This window comes from Vigna unguiculata, chromosome 5 (genome assembly GCF_037176805.1).
Source record: "Vigna unguiculata cultivar grain cowpea cultivar isolate G323 ecotype 2 chromosome 5, ASM3717680v1, whole genome shotgun sequence".
Classification (NCBI taxonomy): domain Eukaryota; kingdom Viridiplantae; phylum Streptophyta; class Magnoliopsida; order Fabales; family Fabaceae; genus Vigna; species Vigna unguiculata.
The window spans coordinates 8,042,989-8,067,415 of record NC_140796.1 but is presented as its reverse complement, the minus strand read 5'-3'; the positions used below and the strand labels follow the sequence as shown (position 1 = coordinate 8,067,415).

Genomic DNA, 24,427 nt, shown 5'->3' with positions numbered 1-24,427 from the left:
ATGTACAAATTGAAATTATTATCCTTTGTGCAAAATTCGACATTCCTCATCAATGAACGAGAGTTCAATGCAATATGTAAAGAAAGCCTGTTCTAAATATATAGTAACAATGTACAATGATGTGTAATAATTATGTGTAGCATATATTTTATACATTATTTAAATTGCTTTAATTCAAAAGTTTTATCTACATATTGTTGTATCTGGTTTATGTCTAGTTGTTTCTAGTGGTTTTCTATGCAATTCACATTTTAAATAATTTTAAATTATTTTAAACAACTGCAAATCATAGGTTTTGGTTGTCTAAGGAACCGAAGCATATTGTGGAATAAGCTTTTGTTTCTACCAAAATCAAAATATATTATCCTCTTTAGATTTAATTAAATTTGTATTATTTTTTAAATTAAAAGAGAATAAGGCTTGGTTAAAACCACGAACCCTATTCCTTTAATTTTAAATCTTTTCTTAATTGTATTAGGTTTTGGTTTTGAAGACAATCGAAACCTATTCGGTAAGTATAGGCTTTGGTTCCAAACCGAAGCCAACCCTCCCCTCCTTTTTTTACCCTCTTTTTTACTTTGTTTGGATATATTTCGTATATGAAAATAAAATACGAAATCGAAAAGAATTAATGTCAAAACGCTTCATTGCCCTAATGAACTCGACTGATGAAAAATATGAATTTCAAATTCTTCGACTAAAAAACGAGCATGACAAAATTATATTAACAAGACATTACTAAAATTAAGAAAGTCATCAAATTAGCGTTATAATGCTAGTTAGTAGACAAATAAAAGTTGGAAGAGCACCTGTTGAGTTTATGAGAGGAAACATCATCGTACGAGAGAATCCAGAGCGGGGACAAGTGATGAAAAGATGAAGATTCTATTGATGGGACAGAAACAAAAGCAGATGCTAAGGAGGAAAATATATATAGCGATATGATCATGTATGCATTATATATTAAGCAGAACAGCAAAAAGAAGCATATATTTGTAAATCATGGCTCGAGAGGATCCTCTTGCTATTGGGGGTGTGATAGGGGATGTTCTGAACCCTTTTACAAGCTCAGTTTCTCTCACAGTTTCCATCAACAACAGAGCGATTAGCAATGGCTATGAACTCAGGCCCTCTCATCTTGTTAACCGCCCTAGAGTTACTGTAGGTGGTCAAGACCTAAGGATCTTCTACACTCTGGTCAGTTCTGCTAATTAACTACCTAATTAAACCCTACAAACTCTTAATTAATTATCTTATTAACACCTACCTCCATCTTTTCTCAGGTTCTCGTAGATGCAGATGCACCTAGCCCTAGTAACCCAGTCTTGAGGGAATACCTGCACTGGTTAGTTCTTTTGCTTTTTTATCCAATTTCTACCCAACAAGTGAAAGAAAAAAAAATAATAATAAAGTTTATGTATCAGTAGAGTATGCTCAACTGATGTTATAAAGAAAAGATTGTGACTTATTGTAAATTTTTTTTTTTCTGTTTAACAATGGCAGGATGGTGACAGATATTCCAGCAACCACAAATGCAAGCTTTGGTAAGTAAAATGGGATCTAGTTATCAATTTGAATTTCATTCATCAATTGATGATGAAGCTAGCTAGGGTTGTTAGTTAAAGTTATTCATTTTAAACCCAGTTCCATTCATGAACTTTAGTTTATAATAATTTAATTCCGTCTGGATGAAAGCCTGTTGCTAGAGATATCTTCAAAACTTTTTAAAAATATAATCTGTTAATTTTTTTTCTTTGATCTTATTTTAATAAGTTTAATTTCTAATTAATTAGATTAATTTGAGGCAAAGCGAAAAAACCCAAAGTTTTAAAAGAATTTGGATTCTCTGTCGGATATGTTTATGTTGTTCCTCTACTGTGTTTTCATAATACACCGATTATCATTAATTTTGACGTTTTAAAATATATCAAAACGATATTTAAAATACCAACACAGTGTATTTTTAATGTTCAGCAGAAAACAACACACAAAATACAGTAGAGAATCTGGACTCGTTTTAAAAAGTTTACCAAGAAAATGAATATTAAACAAAACTGATATGGCAGGTTCTTGTAATCACATGTAACAGTTACCCTTATGCAATATTATGCAGGTAGGGAGGTTGTGGTTTATGAGAGTCCACAACCTTCTGCAGGGATTCATCGACTTGTGTTTGTGTTGTTCCAGCAATTGGGCAGAGACACTGTGATCAGCCCACAACTGCGTCATAATTTCAATTCCAGAAACTTTGCTGAAAACAATAACCTCACACCTGTTGCAGCAGCTTATGTCAACTGCCAAAGAGAGCGAGGTTGTGGTGGAAGGAGATATTAACTTCAACAAGGATTTTGGATCAGAGAAAGAGATATATATGTTAAGTAATTAATATGATATATGATGTTAAATAAAGAAAAATAATAGGTGTTTTAGAGCAATAGTTAGCACACCACTATCAGTATCAGTTGATGAGAGAAAAATAACAAGTTATTATTATTATAAGTTAGAATTAAATAAATAAAATCTCTCTTCTTTTTAAAGAATTACAGAAGGTTATCTTCGATACTAGAGCATGTCATTCAGATACTTCAATGGCTGAAACGGAAAAAAGAAGAAGATGATGCATGGCTCGTACCTACTCAGACTTCATCCAGTAATATTATAATGTATATGAACAGTCATTTATTTTGAATAAGGCTTGCTTCAATAAATTACACATGTTATTATACTACCATTTTACTTTTCAATTTTATGATATATATTTTCGTTTTTAGTTATCCTTATGTATGAAAAAAAAAAAATTCTAAATCTTTATTTTGTTACGAACTACATACAATTTTCAGGTAAGATGTTTCTTACAACTATCTTCTCATTTGGACGTTTGCTTTGTTTTTTTTTTTTTTTTTTTAATTTTAAAAAAAATATATATTTAACAACTGTGTACGCAATTTTAAGTTGGGTATAGTTATAGGTAAATTCCTATGATGCACCGATACTTCAACTTGGGTCATGTATCTGTATCCGACACGTATCGTGTCCGATATTTTAGGATACTTTAACGATACTTATCAATGAAGTATTTAATTTATAAAGTAGTAGTACACTATAATAAAATCTTTAAATAGTGACCAATTTTAACGATAAAAAATAATTAGTCACTATATAGTGACCAAATTGACAACTAAAATAGTTCAAAAAAATTATAATCGGTTTCTGAATTGATAATTAAAATAGTTTCAATGATGAATTGATTTTTAAATTGGTCACTAACATTAACTACAAGGTTTTGACTATTAAAATAATTTGTTTCTAATTAGAAAATTTGGATTCACACATTAACAATCATATATTTATTATGTTTGTAAGAATTATTGTATATTTTTCATTATTCATATATCACGTATCGTATCCTATTATTTTAAAATTAAACATATCAACATATCGGATATGTGTCGTCTCCGATACACGTATCGTATATACGCATCATAGGTAAATTCTCTTCGAATGAATAGATTAAGAACTTAAATTTTGTAATATTATGTGCAAAACTAATTTAAACATTAAAAACCAATATTCTCTTCAATCGACTTCTATCAATGTAATAAAATACGAACACATATGAATTTAATTTCCATTGATATACAATCAAAGTAAAACCGAATTTAACCATGAAGGATTCAAACTATGAAAAAATTAAACAAGTTTCCAAACACAACATATAAATGGTATTATTTAATCTCAGACAGTTGAAGAAAATAACTAAAAGTTTATCTAGTTTTTTCAAGGGCTAATGTTACATTCATTGCCTTGTACTTTCAGGATCAAAATGTTTTCCCAGTACAATAAGAGTAAGGTATGTTATAAGACTTCGAAAATAAATTTATATTATGAAAATATACAATATGATTTAATCAAGAGTTAAAAGTTATCTTGTGAACATTTCCTAGATAGGAGATGTATTGATATTTAAAATAGAGATTTGTAATTATTTTGAAAAGGTATTATTTTTTTATTATTTTTTTGTTAATTATTCTATCGGTATATTATTAAAAATTGAGATAGTGGTTTGAAATATTTAATAGATAGTTCAACTCAGCGAAGATTGAAGAACAAATGAGGTCTGAAGTTCATAGAAATTTAAACTGAAAAATAGATATAGTCGTTATTGTTAAAAGTATAGAATACGTGTAAAAGTAGTTTCAAAGTATAATAAAAAGAAAATATGCTAAAATGATGTTTAAAAAGATATTCTAGAGATAAAAGAAAATTTTGTAATTTTATTTTTTTTGAAGAAGTGAATGAAATATAAGTTGCATTAACTTAAAAAGAGAGAATTGTGAACTAATTTATAAATAATTAAAATTTTTAATAAATAACATTCGAAGTGCTGAATATATTTAAAATATTAGTTTATAATTTTAAAACATTAAAATTTATTAAATTTCCTTAAAATGTCCAATGTGCTCATAATTAGTAGAGCTCAAACATGGGGATATATGAACACCATAAGTTTAGAGGTTACTTTGCCATCTGATAAAGATCTTGAAATTAGTCTCTTTTTTTTTTTTTTCACAACCAAACATGCCCCTTTAGAAATGTCATTTGAAACTTTATAAGCTTTGAAGCATTACAAGCTGTCCCTTATTCTTTTGGTCAATATAGAGTTTAAATATTAGTTTTTAGAAAAGAATTAAATATATTTTTGATCTCTTAATTTTTAGTGAATCTTGGAATTAATCATTTTTGAAATTTTGGACTAATTTAGTCCTTCATCCTTTCAAAATGCATGGATTTAGTCATTTTTAATCAAATTTTATTAAGTTTATTTGACATTTCAAGCGCGTTTCATAATAGTATTTGACTTACCATTAAAGCAAAAATGTGTCAAATAGTATAAACAACTCAAATACAATCATGAAATGCATACGAAACATCAAATAAACCTACCAACATTTGATTAAAAGGACTAAATTCACGTATTTCGAAATATGAAGGACTAAACTGGTCTAAAATTTCAAAATGGTCTAATTTTAAAATTCACTGAAAGTTAAGAGAGAAAAAACATATTTAACCCTTTAGAAAACACCCAATTAGACAGTTGAAGGAGATTTTATAGATGTTTAATAAACATATTCACAACAATTTTCTTAAAACGTTTTATATGATGGCTAAAAGAAATAGTACACAAGAGATATAACAAGAGAGTGAATACTTTAGTTTTATATTAGTTCACCTATAATTTTGACTAAGTTTGGTTCTCCAATACAAATTAAACATTTTCTGATATGTTTTTAGAGCAGGGAAACGGAAAGAACTAACAAAAGAATCATACCAGTTGCTAACATATGCATTTAAATATATAACAGAGCAGGTTCTTTCACATTTCTTTTGACAACCCAAAGACAATGGTGGTAGACAACCATAGTCAAAACCTAGTAGAACAACAAAATTCCTCGTACCAGTAGAACCTCCTCTTTTCACGTAATATTTATCCGTACCTTTAGGAATGTGTGATTGAGTAGGTTAAGTTTGCTTCAAAAACACAGATACACTACCTCTCTTCTGTTACTCTCTTGCACAACCTTGATAAATCCTTCGTGACAGTACTCAACCATACCTTACGAAACTGTTTTGATAGTGTTCTTAGCCATCTTTTGCTACAGCAACAACATAAACCTGACCACCCTTGTCTTCAGGCACTGCCAATTCTGCAACCTGAAATCATTTTTTATGAACCTCATCAAATTCCCATACCTGTGGGAAAAAACATCAAAAGCCAAAGACATATTTTTATGTTGAAATATTGAACTCTTCCCTATTGTCACAGGCTCACAGCTTGCATCTATTGCAAGGTTATCACAGTTCAGGCAAGTGGAGAGAAAATTCTAGAATGCAATAATTATATCAGGGAACAGTTTAGATAACACAATTGAAATCAATAAAACACAACAGGGCAACATTCTAGATTTGAGTTACGTTGGAGGAATTAAGATCTGATGCCTCGCTTTCACCCTTTTGCAGATTTCAAGATATGGATGTAGAGAGGCATGTAGCCTTTTCCAAATGCAGACATTGACTCGATTACATTTTGAAATTCAGCCTAAAATGAGAGAACAAACATAAAACAAAATAGAATATCTTATTTAATGACTCTGGGGGAAGATATAATTAATCATAGATAATTATATTTGAACATTTAGTTTCACCTGCCAGTTTCTCAGTTCTAAGGGGTTCAGTGTTGTTATTGTAACTCAAAATATCATAACTGTAATAACTGCATTAAGTGTGGCAGTTAATAGCTTCTGTTGCGTTTCCGTTTCCGTTTCCGTTTCTGTTTCTGTATAAATACTCTGTATCTTCCACCTTCTGTGATATGAGAAATACATTCTAATTTCTCTTACTCTCTATCAGTGTATGCATTATACTCTTCTCTGCATCTCTCTCTGCTAACAGTGGTATCAAGAGCCCTTCCGACCCCGGAGGATCTGAGGGTGTGGCTTAGTGTGATAGAAGCTTGCTGCGTGTATTAGCTTCATGGCTGCTGGAGGCGTGATTTCTGGCAACTTACCTGTGTTCGATGGCACAAGTTATGGTGATTGGTGTGTCAAGATGGAAGCCATTCTTGGTTTCCAGGAGGTGGATGATATCGTAAAGAAAGGACTGCAAGAACCAGCCAAGAATGCTACAGATGAAACAAAAAATGCATACAAGGAGAGTCGAAGGCTGGATTGCAAAGCTCGGATGTTACTGCACCAGTGTGTATCTGCCACTGTTTTCCAGAAAATCTCAAAAGCCACAACATCCAAGGAGATATGGAACATCTTACAAGACACATATGGTAATGCTGGAAAAATTAAGGCAGTTAAACTACAGTCCCTGCAGCGACAGTATGAATTACTGTGCATGAAAGATCAAGAATCAGTTGCAGACTATCTTGGAAGGTTGCAAGTTTTGGTCAATTCCATGAGAGCCTGTGATGAACCTGTGAAGAACAGTAAGGTTGTGGCTAAAATCCTTCGAACACTTACACCCCAGTATGATCACATCGTTGTCGCCATTGAAGAGTGCAAGGATCTTACGACAATGAGTCTTGAAGAATTGCAAAATTCTTTGGAAGCTCATGAGCAGCGGCTGATTGAAAGAAAGAACAGTGAGAAAAGTACTGATCAAGCCTTCAGTACTAGGGTTGATAATCAACGTTTTCGAGGACGTGGTGGTAGAAGAGGAAGAGCGAGATCACGGGGTGGCAGGAGTGGAGGCAGATTTGGAGAATATTCTGAGCAGTCAGTGGATGAATCTGGAACTAGCCAAAATGATGGTACCAGAGGAGGAGGAAGACATGGCAGAGGTAGAGGCAAGAAACCATATGACAAAAGGAAGGTACAGTGCTATACGTGTGATAAGTTTGGCCATTATTCCTATGAATGTTGGCACAACAGTTCAAGCAAGAAGAACAAGAAAGGTGATGAAGCACATCTTGCCCAAGACGAGAGTGATAGTGAATCTGATCATGTGTTGTTAATGGTCACAACAAACAGTGGAGAAGACGAGTCCTGTTGGTATTTGGACACAGGATGTTCCAACCACATGACAGGGAGGAGAGAGTGGCTGATAGATCTTGACCCAAGCGTAAGAAGCAGTGTCAGATTCGCGGACAACAGCACAATAACAGCAGAAGGAGTTGGCAAAGTTATGATCACTCGAAAGGATGGTAAAATTGCTTACATGAGTGATGTGTTGTATGTTCCCAACATGAAGAATAATCTGTTAAGTTTGGGACAATTACTGGAGAAGGGTTATACTATGTCAATGCAGAAAAATCACATAGAGGTGTATGATGGACAACAAAGGTTGATTCTTAGAACTCCACTGTCACGAAACAGAACTTTTAAGATCAACCTCAATGCAACAGCTATCCAGTGTCTAGCATCAATGAATGTTGAAGAGGAAGGATGGCTTTGGCACTACAGATTCGGGCACCTAAACTTCAAGAGTTTGGGTCAATTAAGCAGCAAGAAGTTAGTAAGTGGACTGCCACTGATTCATGTTCCTGATAAAACTTGTGAAGGTTGCATCGTTGGCAAACAAACTCGAAAGGAGTTTAAGAAGTGTGCACCAAAGAGATCAAAACAGCCACTTGACATTGTGTACTCGGATGTGTGTGGTCCTTTTGATACACTCTCACTTGGGGGCAATAGGTATTTTCTTATCTTTGTGGATGAATGGACCAGGAAAATATGGCTCTATTTGTTGAAAGAAAAGAAAGAGGTGTTTGGAAATTTTGTGAAGTTCTGTGCATCAGTAGAAAGACAATCTGGTTTGAAATTAAAAGTGTTCCGAACTGATGGAGGAGGTGAGTTTAATTCAAAAGAAGTATTGGAATTTTGTGAATCAAAGGGGATACATCATGAAGTGATAGCACCTTACACCCCCCAACATAATGGGGTTGCTGAGAGGAGAAACAGGATGCTACTTGACATGTGTAGATGTATGATAAAAGGAAAGGGGCTACCACACTATTTCTGGGGAGAGGCAATCTCTACAGCTGCCTATGTACTAAACAGGTGTCCTACAAGAGCCTTGACAGATTGTACCCCTGAAGAAGCTTGGACAGGAGAAAAACCTGTTGTTCACCACCTCAGAATTTTTGGATCAGTTTGCCATATGCACATACCAGCAGAAAAACGTAAGAAGCTTGAAGATAGAAGTGAGGACCTTATACTGGTTGGATACCACTCAACTGGTGCCTACAAATTGTATAATCCAGAAAAGAAGCAAATTGTGATAAGTAGAGATGTCATTGTTGATGAAGCTGCAAAGTGGAATTGGGAGCCCGTGGCAGTAACTGCTGAGAAAAGCTACATCCCGTGTCTGCTTGAAGACAAAGCTGCTGCCACAACCAGCACAAACAGTGGAGATAACACCAACAGAAGGTCACAGAGGGTGAAATTTCCTTCCACTAGACTAACAGATCATGAAGTTATGGCTGATTGTGAAATTAGAGATGATGGAGAACTTGTGCATCTGGCATTTCTGGCTGATTCAGAACCATTAATGTGGGAGCAAGCTGTTGACATAAGAGAATGGAAGGAGGCCATGCTTGAAGAATTAAAGTCCATAGAGAAGAACAAGACTTGGGAATTAGTAGACTTGCCTCTCCATAAACATCCCATTGATGTTAAATGGGTGTTCAAAACCAAGTTTAAACCAGATGGAAACATAGCAAAACATAAGGCCCGACTGGTGGCAAAAGGTTTTCTGCAGAAACCAGGAATTGATTTCACGGATGTCTTTGCACCAGTTGCAAGGCTTGAAACAGTAAGGCTTGTTATAGCTGTTGCAAGCTGGAAAGGTTGGGAAATAAGTCAGCTTGATGTCAAATCAGCTTTCTTAAATGGACCTCTAGAGGAGGAGGTTTATGTGAGGCAGCCACCAGGATTCGAAAGAAAGGGAGAAGAACATAAAGTGTTCAGACTGCACAAAGCTTTATATGGCTTAAAGCAGGCCCCACGTGCCTGGAACAAATGCATTGATGCATTTCTGCTGCAGATTGGATTCAATAAATGTACAGTTGAATATGGAGTATATGTGAAAGTCTTCTCACCCAATAATTTGCTGCTGATTTGCCTATATGTTGATGATTTACTGGTGACAGGAGATTCACAAGCTGAAATTGAGCTATTCAAACAGAAGATGAATTCAGAATTTGAAATGACTGATCTTGGGAGATTGAATTACTTTCTTGGTCTGGAGTTCAAACACACTTCCAAAGGAATTTTGCTGCATCAGAGGAGGTATATCAGTGGAGTTTTAAGTAAATTCCACATGGCAGATTGCAATCCAGTTCCTATACCTGTGATTGCCAATCTGAAACTGTGTGAAGCAACAGATGAAAGGCTGGTTGATGCTACCCTCTATAAACAAGTTGTAGGGTCTCTAAGATATGTTTGTAATAGCAGACCAGATATCAGCTATGGGGTTGGTTTGGTTAGTCGCTTCATGAACAGCCCAAGGACATCACACTTAGCTGCAGCAAAACATATACTCAGATACTTAAAGGGAACAACAGAACTTGGACTTTTCTTTCCAAGAAGAACAAGTCAAGTTGAAGGAAATATGGAGGTCTGGACTGATTCAGACTGGTGTGGGGATAGAATGGATCGAAGGAGTACATTTGGGTATTTCTTCAAGTACATGCATGCACCTATCTCGTGGTGCTCCAAGAAACAGAATGTTGTAGCCTTGTCCTCTTGTGAAGCAGAATATATTGCCTCTGCTGAAACAGCCTGCCAATGTCTATGGCTTACAGCACTTATTAAGGAGCTGAAACTTGAGTGCAGAGAACCAATTCAGCTTCTGGTGGACAACAAATCTGCCATCAGTTTGTCAAAAAATCCCGTATGTCATGGAAGAAGTAAACACATAGAAACAAAGTTCCACTTTTTAAGAGATCAAGTAAGCCAAGGCAGATTGGAGCTGGTGTACTGCCCTACAGAGGATCAAGTAGCTGATGTGTTTACAAAAGCTCTAAGACAAAACAGATTTGAAAAGTTGAGAGAGCTGCTGGGTTTGAAATTGATTAATATTTTGGATTAAGAGGGGTGTGTTGTTATTGTAACTCAAAATATCATAACTGTAATAACTGCATTAAGTGTGGCAGTTAATAGCTTCTGTTGCGTTTCCGTTTCCGTTTCCGTTTCTGTTTCTGTATAAATACTCTGTATCTTCCACCTTCTGTGATATGAGAAATACATTCTAATTTCTCTTACTCTCTATCAGTGTATGCATTATACTCTTCTCTGCATCTCTCTCTGCTAACATTCAGGAGCTCAATCTAAAATGTTAAAGGAAAAAATAATTAATGAATCAGGAAATGAATACCGAATTAGCTATGAGCCAAACGGCGCACACGTCAATCTTCCGCCGACGTTACCCAACGATCGCCGCCGCTGAACCCAATCTTCCGCTGGTCACTCTTTTTTGTCATCTCCGTTTTCGCTCATCAACCCTTTGAGCGTCAACGCATAAACCCTAAACAAGAACCAAAACAATGAAACCATCGTCAACGACAAAACCCAAAAGTGTTGAAAAATACCTGTAACTAACGTTTCCTTCTCCTTCAATCTTCTGCTTCAATCTTCAATTGCGTTAAAACCTTGTCACGGAGTGTGCATAGAGAGTTGGCAACGTTCGGATGCAGATTTAAGATTTTCCGTACTCGTTTTTTCAACTAAAGGTCAAATGTAAAATTGGTATTTGATTTTACTTTATTTTTTAGAAAAATTCTTTTTAAGTTATATAAAAATGAAAATTTTAAAGCAATGTGGTCTTGGTAAACGGTGGTACTAACGGCCAAGAGGAAGCAAAGACAAGCTTTAACGGCATAGCTTCAGGAACACGCCAGAATCCACACACACAAAACCAGAAATACATAGAGAAAGAGAAGCATATTCAAAGCATTATAGCAGCATACTATAACTATCATATGGCAACATACATATAACTTTAGATTTTACTTTTAGTTTTTCTCTTCATAATATGGCAACGTTCAAGTCTCAGCTTCAACTTCAAGCCTTCTTTCTCATTACGCCAAATCTGCAAAGTATAGTGGTAATACATATGGTAATAATATAGTATATATACATACTCTAAACCAATTTAATTACCAGGGGACCAATACAATAATTTAATCTAAATATGATTCACCGTACTGTTGAAGTTATGAATTAAAAATTTTAGTTTTTGTGCATGTAACCTTGTGAAATGCTTGCAATCATTCTCCTCTTGTTTTTTTTTGTCTTGATATGATAAGTTGGACGAGTCAAACACCATATTTTTTGCTGAATAAATTATTTCTGTAATGTATAAATATAATGTGTTTAATCACCGTTAGGAACAAAACAAAGAAAGAATAATGGAGACAAAAAATAAATAACACAAGAATTTAATGTGGTTTAGCGTACAATGTTATTATTTAAGTCTATGATTATACTAAGAAGTATTTTATTTGTGTGTATCTCAAGCTTTACATAGGGTTTTTTATATAGAAAACTAGAAAACCACATATCACAATACTATAAGCAATATGGACTAAATCAAGTACCATAATACTAACAATTCTCCCACATGGAGTTTGATTTACATTACCACCACCTAGTGTAGTGCCTTCATCATCAATTTTCTTGAAGGCCAGTTGAGACAATGCAAAGCCTCAACTTATTTGTTGTAACAGTCTTGGTCAACATATGAGCTGGATTCTCTGCACTTGGAATCTTTAACAAAAACAAGTCTCCATCATTTATTAAGTTTATGATAAAATGATATTTCAATTCAATGTGCTTGCATCTAGAATGAAGAATTAGATTTTTAGCAAGACAAATAGCACTTTGTCTGTCACTGAACAATGGAGAGAGTCATCTTGCTCTTGTCCTAAACCTTTTAGAAGGTTCTTCAACCATATCATCTTATTCGCTTCTTCTAAGATAGCTACATACTCAGTTTGAGTGGTTGAGAGGGAGACTCTTCCTTCAAGTTTAGAATTTCAACTGATAGTTGTACCACCCAATATAAAAATGTAACATGTTGTGCTCTTTCTACCATCCAAATCACCCCTCAAGTTTGCATAAGAAAACCCCTCTAAAGTGAAATTACTTCTTCTAAAAGACAAATGCATCTTTGAAGTGCCCTTCAAATATCTCAATATCCATTTCATGTCTTCCCAATGCTCCTTTCCAGAATTTGATAGAAACTTACTCACAACTCCCATTGCATGTGTTATGTCAGGATCTGTGCAAACCATAGCATACATCAAGCTCCCTACTGCAGATGCATATGGCACTTTAGACATGTGACTTTCTTCTTCCTTTGTCTAAGAAGATTGTCTTTTTGAAAACTTAAGTGAGTTCCCAAAAGTGTATTCTCGGTTTTAGCATTTCCAAAATTAAATTTGTTAAGCAATTTTTCTATATATTTTTCTTGAGATAAATTTAGAATACCTTCAGATCTATTCCTAGAGATTCTCAGAAGAATTTACCTTGTTGGGCCAATTTGTTTCTTCAACTTGTCAATTTATGTCATATTAGCACCAACAATCAACATGTCGTCAACATACAAGGCAAGAATGGTATAGTTGTCAACATATTTATTCACGTAACAACAATGATCTCTACATCTGTGAAATCTTGAGTTTCTCATAAACTCATTAAACTTCTTGTACTATTGTCTTTGTGCTTGTTTTAAACCATACAAATTTTTATGAAGCTTGCATACAAGATTCTCTTTGTCTTGTACTTCAAAACCTTTTGGTTGTGTCATAAAGATTTCTTCCTCAAGATCCCCATGTAGGAATGCAGTTTTGATATCTAACACTGCTCTAGATGAATATTTTCTAAAGTTGCTATACTCAAGATAACTCTGAGAAAGTATATGTGAAGTCAATTCCTTGTTTCTGTTGGAACCCTTTCATTACGAATCTAGCCTTATATCTTTTGTTGCCATTGGGTTCTTCTTTTAACCTATAGATCCATATATTTTGCAAAACCTTCTTTCCTTCTAGTAGCTTGGTTAAACACCATGTTTTATTTTTCTGAAGAGACTTCATTTCATCTTCCATTGCTAGCTCCCAATTAATAGATTCATCTCCCTGCATAGACTTAACAAAATGCTCTAGCTCACCGACATCAACAACAAGTAATTTAATTAAGGAAAATACATTTGTGGTGCTACAATTGTTCTACTAGATCTTCTAATCAAGACTTCATGATTTATTGACTCTGCTATTTGTTTAGGTTCTGACTCAGGCTCTACTTTTAAATTTTGCCTTCTATTGACCACACCACTTTTTGAAATTTCTTCTAATGAAACTTGCTTTGACTGTTTATTTTCATTTGCAGATTTTGCGGTTTTGTCTTTATAGGACATATTTTCATTAAAAGTAACATTTCTACATCTAATAATTTTCTTGTTTTGGTCATCCCAAAACCTATAGCCATACATTTCAAATCCATAACCAATAAAATAACATCACTTTGCCATAGGATCCAATTTATCTCTACTATTAGAGTCTAACAAAATTTACGAAGCACAACAAAAAACTTTCAGATGTGAAAGATTTACCTCATTTCCAAACCATACTTCTTCAGGTAACTAATAGTCTAAAGGAACTGATGGTCCTCTCTTTATGAGATAGGTTGTTGTGCTTATTGTGTCTGCCCAAAATACCTTGGGTAGTCCTGACTGGATTCTCATACATCTTGCTCTCTAATTTAAGGTTTTGTTCATTCTTTCTGCCACACTATTTTGCTCTGGTGTTCTTGGAACTGTCTTGATCATTCTGATCCCATTTTCTGAACAAAACTCCTTGATTGACTATTGTCTTATTCTCCACCATTATCAAACTTCAAACATTTAACCTTTGAACTTGTTTGAGTCTCAACCTCCTTTTTTCACCTTTTAAACACAGAAAAAACATCAGATTTATTTCTAAGAAAATAGACCCATACCTTTCTTGTGGAGTCATCAATGAAGGTTACATAATACTGTGAACCTCCAAGGGATTTCACTGGAGCTGGACCCCAAACATTTGAATGTACTAGTTGTAGTCTTTCAACTTTAGACGTCTTACTTATTTTGGAGAAGCTAACCTTTTTCTGCTTTCCAAAGATACATGTTCACAAGGTCCAATATCAACATGCTTCAAGTTAGGTATTTTACATTTTGAGATCATGAGCTTCATTCCTTTCTCACTCATATGCCCAAGTCTTCGATGCCACAAGGAGGAACTGTTGTCAACTTCCACAACTGATATCATATCCTCATCTACAATCATTTAAAGAGATTATTGCTCCTTTCCACGAGCAACAAGAAGATTACCTTTAATTACCTTCCAATGTCCATCTCCAAAACTGGTGTGATGTCCCTCATCATCCAATTGCCTTATAGATATTAAGTTTCTCTTTAAGGCAGAAATATGTCTGACATTATTCAAAGTCCACATGCTTCCATTAGAGGTTTTGATATTAATATCACCTCTTCCTATAATATCAAGAGATTTTTCATTTGCAAGGTAGATATTCTCAAACTTTCCCGAAACATAGTTAGATAATAATTCTAAGGAAGGTGTAGTATGAAATGACGGGACCTGATTCCATAATCCATTAGTCAATAGAACTATCTAAACTACATAATAGTTCATCTTCAATTTCATCAATTGTTGCATTTGTTAATTGATCATCATCATCTTGCTTCTTTTGTTATTGTGCTTCCTTGGAGCCTTACATTAACTTGTAAAGTGACCCTTTTTTTGACAATTCCAACAAGTGATATCATTCCGGACTTTTGTTTGTGATCTTCCTCTAGACATTGATCTGCCTCGGCATTGATTATGACATTTTTGGCTACTTCTTCCTCTAGTTTCAGTACTTAATGTTGAATTATAATTAGAACTGGAAGATTCCCCTAAACTTTTCTTGCGAACATCTTTGCTTAAGATCAAGTCGCGGATGTTATCAAGCTTCAACTTGCAATTACTTGTAAAATTACTAACTGCAGTAATAGTTGCACTCCAACTTTCTGGAAGAGATGATAATAAAATTAATGTTTTCACCTCATCATCAAATATTATCTGCACTAATGTCAATTGCGCAATAATTGTATTAAATTCACTAATATGATTAGTAACCGAGTTATCTTCACCTATTTTAAGGTTTACTAGCCTAAGAATCAAATACAGTTTATTGGGTACAAATGGCTTCTCATACAAATTTGACAACGCCTACATCAAATCTACGATTGTTTTCTCGTTCATGTGTTAAATGCAACATTTTTTGCTAATGTCAATTGAATCACACCGAGTGTTTATCGATCTAACAACTACCATGTTGACTGCTCCATGTCTTTTGGCTTATGTCATGTTAAAGGTAGATACAACTTCTTCTAATATAGGTAGTCCTCTATCTGCATCTTCCAAAATCCGGAACCCGAAGTCACTACCATCAAACTTCTCAATCCTCACCTTTCCTTCTTTCAATGTCATTGTTTCTGCAGCTTTTAAAGAAAGCTCCCACTACTTCTCTAGACTGAGATTCCTAAGAATAAAAAGAAACAAAATTCTTTCTAACGTGGAAGATCAAACAATGCTGCAACCACAGAGCATACTAAGAAAAAGTGGCTATTGATAACAATTGTTAGGAACAAGACAATAAAAGAAAGAATAAATGAGAGAAAGATAAACAACAAAAGAATTTAATGTGGTTTAGCATACAATGTATACGCTTACATTCACAACTACACTAGGAAGTATTTTATTTTCGTGTATATCTCAAGCTTTACATAGGGTTGCTTATATAGCAAAATAGAGAACCACATCTCACAATACTAAGCAATGTGGGATTAAATTAAGCACCATAATACTAACAACCACTACTCAATCCTTTTTCCAATTATGAACACAGGATAACCACGATATCTAAAAAGTATTATTCGTTGTTATTTTTGTTGCAGAAACTCAATACACAGGATCAAAGACTATTTTTATAGAGTTTAAATTAATATTTGAACTATTGAATGGAACTTATGATACTATTTTAACTTGTAGATCTCGATGAAAAGGAATGGATTTCCTTCCATTTCCCATTTTCCAAAGAATTGACCCTTACCTCAGTTATAGTTACACAATCTAATTTACCCCAGTTTATTTACTTGTTCTTGATAACCAAGGGCAACTTAAGCTTTTTCATCTTGTTTAATCTAAAATTATCCAACTTTTCCAATTTATTGTTAATTTAGGTTTTTTTAGTTGTATAGTACCCACTTTCGTTTAGATGTGTCAATTTGGTACCATTTTTAAAAAGATGTCAATTGTGTCCCAACTTTTGAAAAAGTGTCTCAATTAGGTCCCTTTCAGAAAAAAAATTATTAATGTAGTTAACGGTGTGTCACGTGTCAGTCTATGGTGTTTTTCATTTTTTTATTTTTTTATTCTTTTTGAATTTTATTTTTACTCTTTTTGTTACACGTGTTAGGACCCTGGTGACATGTGGCACTGTCAATACCACGTGGCAAGGTGCTGTCACGTGTCAATGTCACTACCAAGTACCATTGTCTTGATATCAATTTAGTCGTCACATATGTATATTTGTTTCAATTTAATCCCCACATATGTCTATTTGTTTCAATTTAGTCCCAATTTTTTTTTTCAAAATAGAGAAATATTTCTCTTCCTTAAGAATAAATTTATTATTTATACAAATGTTATATTGATATTTGTTATTAAAAATAACTTACAAAATTAATTATTGATATTTATATTAAAATTTGGTGGTAAAATTAATGAATAACAAAACATGGATTAACAACTAAAAAAATGTAATATGTTATAACGTCATTCTAAAAAATATATATGGTATAACATTTGCAATAATGCTCATATTTTTAATTTAACATATTACATTTTTTTAATTGTTAACCTATGTTTTGTTATTCATGGCTTTTACCACTAAATTTTAATATAAATATCAATACTTAATTTTTTAAGTCATTTTTTTAATATAAATATCAATATAACTTTTATATGAATAATAAATTTCGTTTTAAGAGAAACAATATTTCTCTATTTTGAAAAAAAAAATTGAGATTGAATTGAATCAAAAGGGCATATGTGGGGATTAAATTGAAACAAATAGACATATATGGGGACTAAATTGAAATCAAGATAATAACATTTGGTAATGACATGGACACATGGTAATACGTGGCATTGACAGTGCCACGTGTCACACTAGGGACCTAACATGTGACAACTAAAAAATTCAAAATAAAAATAATTTTTTTTAAAAAACTATAAAAAAGAATTCTAAAAAATAAAAATAATTAAGAAAATCATATATTGACACGTGGCATGCGGTTAACAACGTTAATATATTTTTTAAAAGGGACCTAATTATGTCACTTTTTCAAATTTGGGACGCAATTGACACATTTTTAAAAGTGGGTACCAAACTGATATATCGAAAGTGGGTACCATCCGACTAATTAAACCCTTAATTTAACTGAAAGGGATGTTATTTATTACTCATATTAAGTACCTAAAACGTGTGGTACAATAGTAACGTCAATGAAATCGTATCATATTAAGTACCTAAAACGCGAAGGTCGACCCAGGTTGAAGGTTGAACTAGGCCGAAGGTCGAGCTAGGTCGATCTGTGTCAAAGGTCAAGCCAGGTCGAGTCGGGCCTGGAGGGGCTAAAGGTCGAGACAGGTCGACCCATTGAAGGTTAATGCAGTTCGGTCTGAGCTGAAGGTCAAACCGGATCGATCAGGAGGTCGAGCAAGGTTGGCAGAAAGTTGAGCAAGGCCAACCCGAGCTGAAGGTTAAGCCTAGTTGTCTCGGGCCAACCTAGGTCAGGTCGAAGGTCGAGCCAGGCTGGCCCAAACTAACCTGAACCGAAGGTCGAGCCGAGTCGAATTAGGCCAAAGGTTGACCAACGCCATCCCTTTTCGAAAGTCGAGTTGGACAGTTCCGGGCCAAAATTCGAACCGATCCAATCCAAACCGAAGGTTGAGTCGAGTCAATTCAAGTCGAAGGTCAAGTTAAATTAGACCGAAAGGTAAAGTTAAGTTATCTGTCAAATAAAAATTAAATTGTTTTACCAAAACAAAAATAATTGAAATTTAAAATATTTCAATTACTTCATCCAAACTAGTTATTTAAGAAATAAAGAGAATCTATTGCAAGTAATTCAATTATTAGATATTCAATTTCTTAAAATTATTAAAATCCCTCGTCCAAACACAAGATAAAGATAAATCTGAAATTTAAGATTTAAAAGGATGCAGACAAGATTATTGTAGTGTAGAAAGAAATGATCAAAATGGACAAATTGTTCTTTGATATCCACCTTTTGGCCCCTTTCAGCCTGCCAAGAAACTCAAGGTCCATGATATTTATTATTTACAAAAAAGTGTCTAGTGAAAGGAAGGGAAGAGGAGTGTGAAAAAAAGTGGTAGAATAAGGTTTTTCCTTAAAGAAACTTGAGATTGAAAAGAGAAAAAGAGAGATGAGAATAACAAGGACTGCAACTCAAGCAAAGAAAGGGTTCAACCTGTTTGGTTAACTTATTGAGTGTAGGCATTTTTCTTTCATCCATGTTGCTTGCAATACTGACTATTTTGATTATATTTATTTTACTATAGTGTAAAAAATATTTAGATAATTATTGTAGTTCCAAAATTTTTAATTAATGTACTTTTTTGTTAAAGAAAAAAGCACTAAAATGTATAAGTGCAACTCAACTGTTTTGTTCATTGCCAAGGGGAAAATAACACTCAGCCATAGTGTTTGCATAAAAACATCACATTCCATCTCCATGTACTCAGAGTACTAGATTTGCCTTTTCACTAACACATGCATGGTATGCAGACAGCATTCCTCATTTCTGAAAACTCTAATTTTCCCAAAGAAAATTGAACATCTTTCATGCAATTCTTTTTCCTGCATTGTTTGTATAAGTTTGGTATCAAAGTTAAATCCACTGATTCCTCTGCAGATTGCAGAAAACATATGAATGCATCTTCATTTGTTCTCCACCTTTGAGCTATATAAGTTGAAACATCCCATCCTTTAAAAAAATTGAGATAATAAATTAGAACATAAAACAGCATGTTACAAATGCACTAGGAAGAACAACCTCTTTGGATATGATGCTATAAGAGGCCAAAAGGTTCTGGCAGGTGCTCAAATCCATTATCAAATATGGAGCTTTGATCACACTTATCATCAGCACCATGCAGCCAGTTTGTGTTCTTCAAATCTTCTTTGAACAAGAGTGCATCATAACGAGAACTCTCATAGATGTCTACTTCACTCACTTTTGCAGAATATTGTCTTTCATCTACCTCTCTAGCTTTCATCATACTCCTATTACTCATACCATTTTCCATATCAAAATTGGATCCATTGTTCATGTCTACAGATGCTGGAGCACTAGATACTCGATGAGACTGGCTCCTAGGAGTGGAAGTCCTAATACTCTGAGGGAAGAGTGTGGTGTTTGATAATGAACGGATATTTCCTGACCCGTTCCTTATATCCTGTTAAATGGAAAACACATGGAAAAATCAGGTTTCAGTTGATATAACAAACTTGACTGAAGTATGCATCTACTCAAACAAAGCTCCAGCAACAAAGTAAACGCTTAAGATTGTGGCCTTGTGTGGATAACTTTCCCCACCAGTACTACTTTTGTGCTGTATTTGTTACAAATGATAGATATAAAGGGTGGGTCTGGAAAAGAAAAGAACAGAAGAGAAATAAAAACACTTCAATCTCCTACATTTTAGCAGCATAATCGATCACATGGGCAATATGATCAATTATGCTGCCCTACATGCCCAACTTCCATGCATTTCTTAGTGGAAAGTTTGTGGTGGGAACCACCCCCTACTTTCTTCTCTTTTCTTCATACATCTTTTCAACCAAATCAGCCACCTTCTGCCATTTCTCCTATTATCTTACCTCTATTTCCCTCATTATCCTATCTTTTATATAGCCCTTCTCATTTAATTTCTACTAAATCTAAGATTCACAACTTGATTTTAACTTATGCAGTTTACCTCCTTATTTTCTTCTCTAAGTGCTTGAGGAGGAGAACTTTTGCCTAATAGCATAACTTTGCTCAAAGATAAATGAACTATCATGACAACAAAAAGAAGAGTCCAATCCATAAATTACAACAAGGTGAATAATGATGAATCATGGCATGAAATGCAAGGATTGCTGTATCATTTGGACCATGATTTTCAGACAGAGTGAAAGTACTTAAGGGTATAAAGCTTCAATCTAATGTCTATTATGATCATGAATAAAACGTTAAATTATTGAATATGATGGGTTTGATCTAATCAGTAAATTTTCATTATTAATCCTGCAGAAGAGAAAGAGTAAAGTTTACAAACCATGTGCTTAATAGCCATGTCCAGGGATTTCTTTGAGATAGTCCTCCCAAATCCATTATTTTCAGTGGCAGTAGTTGAGGCCTTAACAGATTTCCTTGCAGCAAGCTCAGGACTATGTGAGACTTTCCTAGGCTCAGGAGCATCAGCATGATGGCCATTGACATAGCCACGGCTTTTTGCCAAAGGTTCTGTCACTCTCCCCCTGCTAACAACAGGAGATGAATGTCTCCTTGGATTAGAAACTGATGAGGTTTGAGTTTCAGAACCATTTGCCTTCAAAGAGGTACCACCGGGACGCGACCGGCCTGCAGAGACAGGCCTATCAGGCAATGTTGTTCTAAGGTTCGGTGGTGTATCAAGGGGGAAATCAGGAGGAACAATTGGCTGTGGTGGATGCCTAATTCGCGGGCTTGGTGAGCTTGGCCTTGATGCAGGTGCTGAACTGCGTCCATTCAGTGAAGCACGGGTAGATGAAGACAAAGAACCTGGTGTAGAGGAAGGAGAAGGAGATAAAGACGGCATTGAGCTCCTACGCGTGGGAGTAGAAGCCCGAGACAGTGACCGAGTTGATGAGGCAGATGGAGAATGCAAGTTTGCAGGAATGTGAGGCCTAGAACTAGGTGTGGAAGGTCTTGAGCCTTGAGATGATGGTCTATGCCTTTCAGCAGTGGAGTTGGTGGAAACTGGACGTGGTTTGGAGGGTGTTGAGGACCGTGATGCTGTGGGGCGAGAGGAGGGAGTGGAAGGCCTTGATGAAGATGAAGAACGAGCTATTGGGGAAGATGGTCTTATGTAAGATGAAACTGAGGCTGAACTTGTGTTGAGGATTGAAGAGGAGTTTCTGTTTGAAGAATAGGAGGTGTATTGTGAGTGTGAAGTAGAGATGGAAGAGCGTGTCACAGAACTGCTTCTTGCTGGTCTAGAGGGATTGCTGTTCTCTGATTGTGAGACTGCAAGCTGAAAAAAACATGATCAACAAGTTAAAACTTAATCGCCTCTAGTTGAATCAAGCACAAAGCCTTAGTCCATTAGGTAGAGTCAGTCACCACCATGAATCAAATAATATTCATATTATTCTACTGTGAAGGATAATTCTCCTTCACTTGAAGTTTACAGATAATATATTAATATCTCATCAATCTACTTTCTAACAACTCTGTTAGCATGGACATTGGTAACATAGATGAAATGAATTTGCAGAAATCACATACATACCCTTGAGGCCTTAGAGGTAGATGTTGATCTAGTCAAACTTCTTCTTGGAGGAACTAGGGTTGATTGGGATTCTCCTTCTGATGGAAAAACAGGGGTTCCCGGGGGAGTGAGAAGCCTAGTAACACAAAAACAGTCATGATAGTTACAAATTGGGCAACCATTAGAAATCTTAATTTACTTTATTCTGTTTATGTGTACGTAATAATTCAATAAACTTGTATAAACACTAACCCAGCAGCTAAAACATTCTGATCTGAATTTAACTGGATTGGTTATGAATTCAATCAAAGTATAGCAGCATGTGTTGAGAAGAGGAAAAAATTTTCAGCAATTGATCCCGGATCTAGGATCAATCTCAAAGAACATAAAACTCCTAATATACCACAAATTTTACTGCCACATTCCTAATTTGTTCTGTCTGTTCTCACGAAAACATGATTTCTTGGTTTTATTCACCAAATTGAATACACTAACTTGAGATCATGCCAAATTTGAATAACATACCAGTCATAATCATGCTTCCCTCCTTCTGCAGATGATAGCAGATCATCAATCCCACTTCGAACCGGTTTTGCTGTTCCAACTGAGAGCCTCCCCAGTTTCACCGAAACTAAATCAACAACACAGAGATCACATTAAAAACACACACAAAAAATGACACAGAGCATAGCATTCATTGGAAAAATAAACCAATCACAACTTTCATCAAACATGTAATCCCTTCACAAATAGCAATCATCTGTAATCATTTAACAGCATTATCATCATCATCATCATCGTATTTTTGTTAACCATTACAAGACATCCTTGTCATTCCCTCTAACCAATCATTGTTATTAGAAACAAAGAAGCATGAAACAAAAGTGTTGGAGGAGACATTAAGAAAAGGGTGGAGCAAGCAAGCGAAGCAATCACCATCAGAAGATTCATCAGAAGAAGCAAGAGAGAGGGAGCGACGGTTGTTGGAGAAAAGATCGAGGTTGTCATCGTGGTTGTTGTTGTTGGCCACCCCATTGAAGCTATGCCCTCTACGGTGACTGTTGAGAGATCCCAGAAGAGACTCTCTCACATTCCTCCCACTCATCATGTTCAACCCAACAAGATCTAAAACTGCATCACTCAACAACACTCACGCATGTTTCAGATCTATCTACCTTCACTGGTGCTTTTGTTCATGTTCCATGACTCAGCAAAACACAACACTCTGTGTCTCTCTCCGTGTTCTCATTGTGCGTTGAGATGGGGAGTGTCAGAAGAGAGAAGTAAAAAATACGGAAGACACCCACATGGCTTCTTCCTTCTTTCTCCACAATAATATTTTCATTGGTGAAAATCCAACACCAAAGATCTCATCTTTAAGCCTGTTTTTTGTGCTGAGAGACACACTTGCTATTTACAAACTGAAATGATGCCCCATCCGCACATGGCATGGGATCGAGCTTCCCTTGTCCCTTCTGGTTGCTTTTGTGGACTTCTCGTGCTTCCTTACCTTAACCTTTCAAAAAAATAAAATTACACTTTACTGTTCATTTCTACTTGTAGATTGGGTTGCATTGGTGATTGGGTTGATGCAGGAGAATCTTGTTATGCTACATTGACATCTCATGTTACAACTACACAACACTGTCTTGCACGTGAGTTCCACTGTTGCACTTCCATCTCATCCTTGGAAATATTCACCTTCTTTTTCTGGACACTTCCCATTTAAGGTTTTATGTAAAAATCACTGCCATGTGTCAGCCTCTGCAACATATATAGCTACATAGCCTATCATGCACATTCTCATTCTATAATAATAGGATCATAGTTCATAACCTCATATAAATCATGGATTTTTATCTAGGATATACAATCATTAACTTTTATAATAACTAATAACTACTTTAATTAATTGATAGGGTAAAAAGTATTATCTGTGTGTATCAGAAAATTAAAGTTTATATCTTAATTTAATACACTAAATGATTAAAATAAACTTACAATAGAAATAATGAACATTTATGAAATTGTTTTTAGAAAACACACCTTTATTTATATATCAATCTTTTTTGTTTATTTTTATTTAATGTGGAATTTTCAAGATACTTTGTGAATGAGGAATGATTCCATTAGTGTATTTTTTTTTTCATTCTAGTTAGATTTTGAAAATGTTTATGTTTGTATTAAGTAATCATTTAGCTCTTATTTTACTTGACGAAAACCATTAATAAGGATAAAGATTAGAAAATTAAGTGATTGTGATTGGTCTCTTTTTATTCTTTA

General features: G+C 34.7%; 2 protein-coding genes and 1 long non-coding RNA gene across 3 annotated transcripts; 1 reads left to right on the top strand and 2 right to left on the bottom strand.

The window, feature by feature from the left end:
* The first annotated feature begins 973 nt into the window (after window positions 1-973).
* On the top strand, window positions 974-2,782 carry LOC114186096 (protein RICE FLOWERING LOCUS T 1-like). Its single transcript, XM_028074116.2, has 4 exons — window positions 974-1,197; window positions 1,284-1,345; window positions 1,504-1,544; window positions 2,114-2,782. The coding sequence occupies exons 1-4, from the start codon at window positions 1,003-1,005 to the stop codon at window positions 2,332-2,334; spliced, it is 519 nt and encodes a 172-aa protein (XP_027929917.1). The 5' UTR covers window positions 974-1,002; the 3' UTR covers window positions 2,335-2,782.
* Window positions 2,783-5,326: 2,544 nt separating this feature from the next.
* Window positions 5,327-11,591, bottom strand: LOC114184081 (uncharacterized). The gene is made up of 3 exons (XR_003604545.2): window positions 11,093-11,591; window positions 10,879-11,028; window positions 5,327-5,712 (listed from the first exon to the last, which is right to left on the bottom strand). It is a non-coding gene; the product is annotated as an uncharacterized LOC114184081 (long non-coding RNA).
* A 7,683-nt stretch (window positions 11,592-19,274) lies between these two features.
* LOC114185341 (serine/arginine repetitive matrix-like protein) lies at window positions 19,275-23,685 on the bottom strand. Its single transcript, XM_028073008.2, has 5 exons — window positions 23,081-23,685; window positions 22,670-22,775; window positions 22,166-22,280; window positions 20,951-21,907; window positions 19,275-20,086 (listed from the first exon to the last, which is right to left on the bottom strand). The coding sequence occupies exons 1-5, from the start codon at window positions 23,250-23,252 to the stop codon at window positions 19,700-19,702; spliced, it is 1,737 nt and encodes a 578-aa protein (XP_027928809.1). The 5' UTR covers window positions 23,253-23,685; the 3' UTR covers window positions 19,275-19,699.
* Window positions 23,686-24,427: the final 742 nt, after the last annotated feature.

Bases quoted from the DNA above. Each gene is read 5' to 3' on its own strand.
- LOC114186096 (XM_028074116.2), top strand. From the start codon at position 1,003: ATGGCTCGAGAGGATCCTCTTGCTATTGGGGGTGTGATAGGGGATGTT. The intron at 1,346-1,503 runs GTTAGTTCTTTT...TAACAATGGCAG, and splicing joins TTGAGGGAATACCTGCACTG to GATGGTGACAGATATTCCAG. The intron at 1,545-2,113 runs GTAAGTAAAATG...AATATTATGCAG, and splicing joins AACCACAAATGCAAGCTTTG to GTAGGGAGGTTGTGGTTTAT.
- LOC114185341 (XM_028073008.2), bottom strand. From the start codon at position 23,252: ATGATGAGTGGGAGGAATGTGAGAGAGTCTCTTCTGGGATCTCTCAAC. The intron at 22,776-23,080 runs GTGATTGCTTCG...TTGTTGATTTAG, and splicing joins TTCTGATGAATCTTCTGATG to TTTCGGTGAAACTGGGGAGG. The intron at 22,281-22,669 runs GTATGTTATTCA...TTGTGTTACTAG, and splicing joins GGGAAGCATGATTATGACTG to GCTTCTCACTCCCCCGGGAA.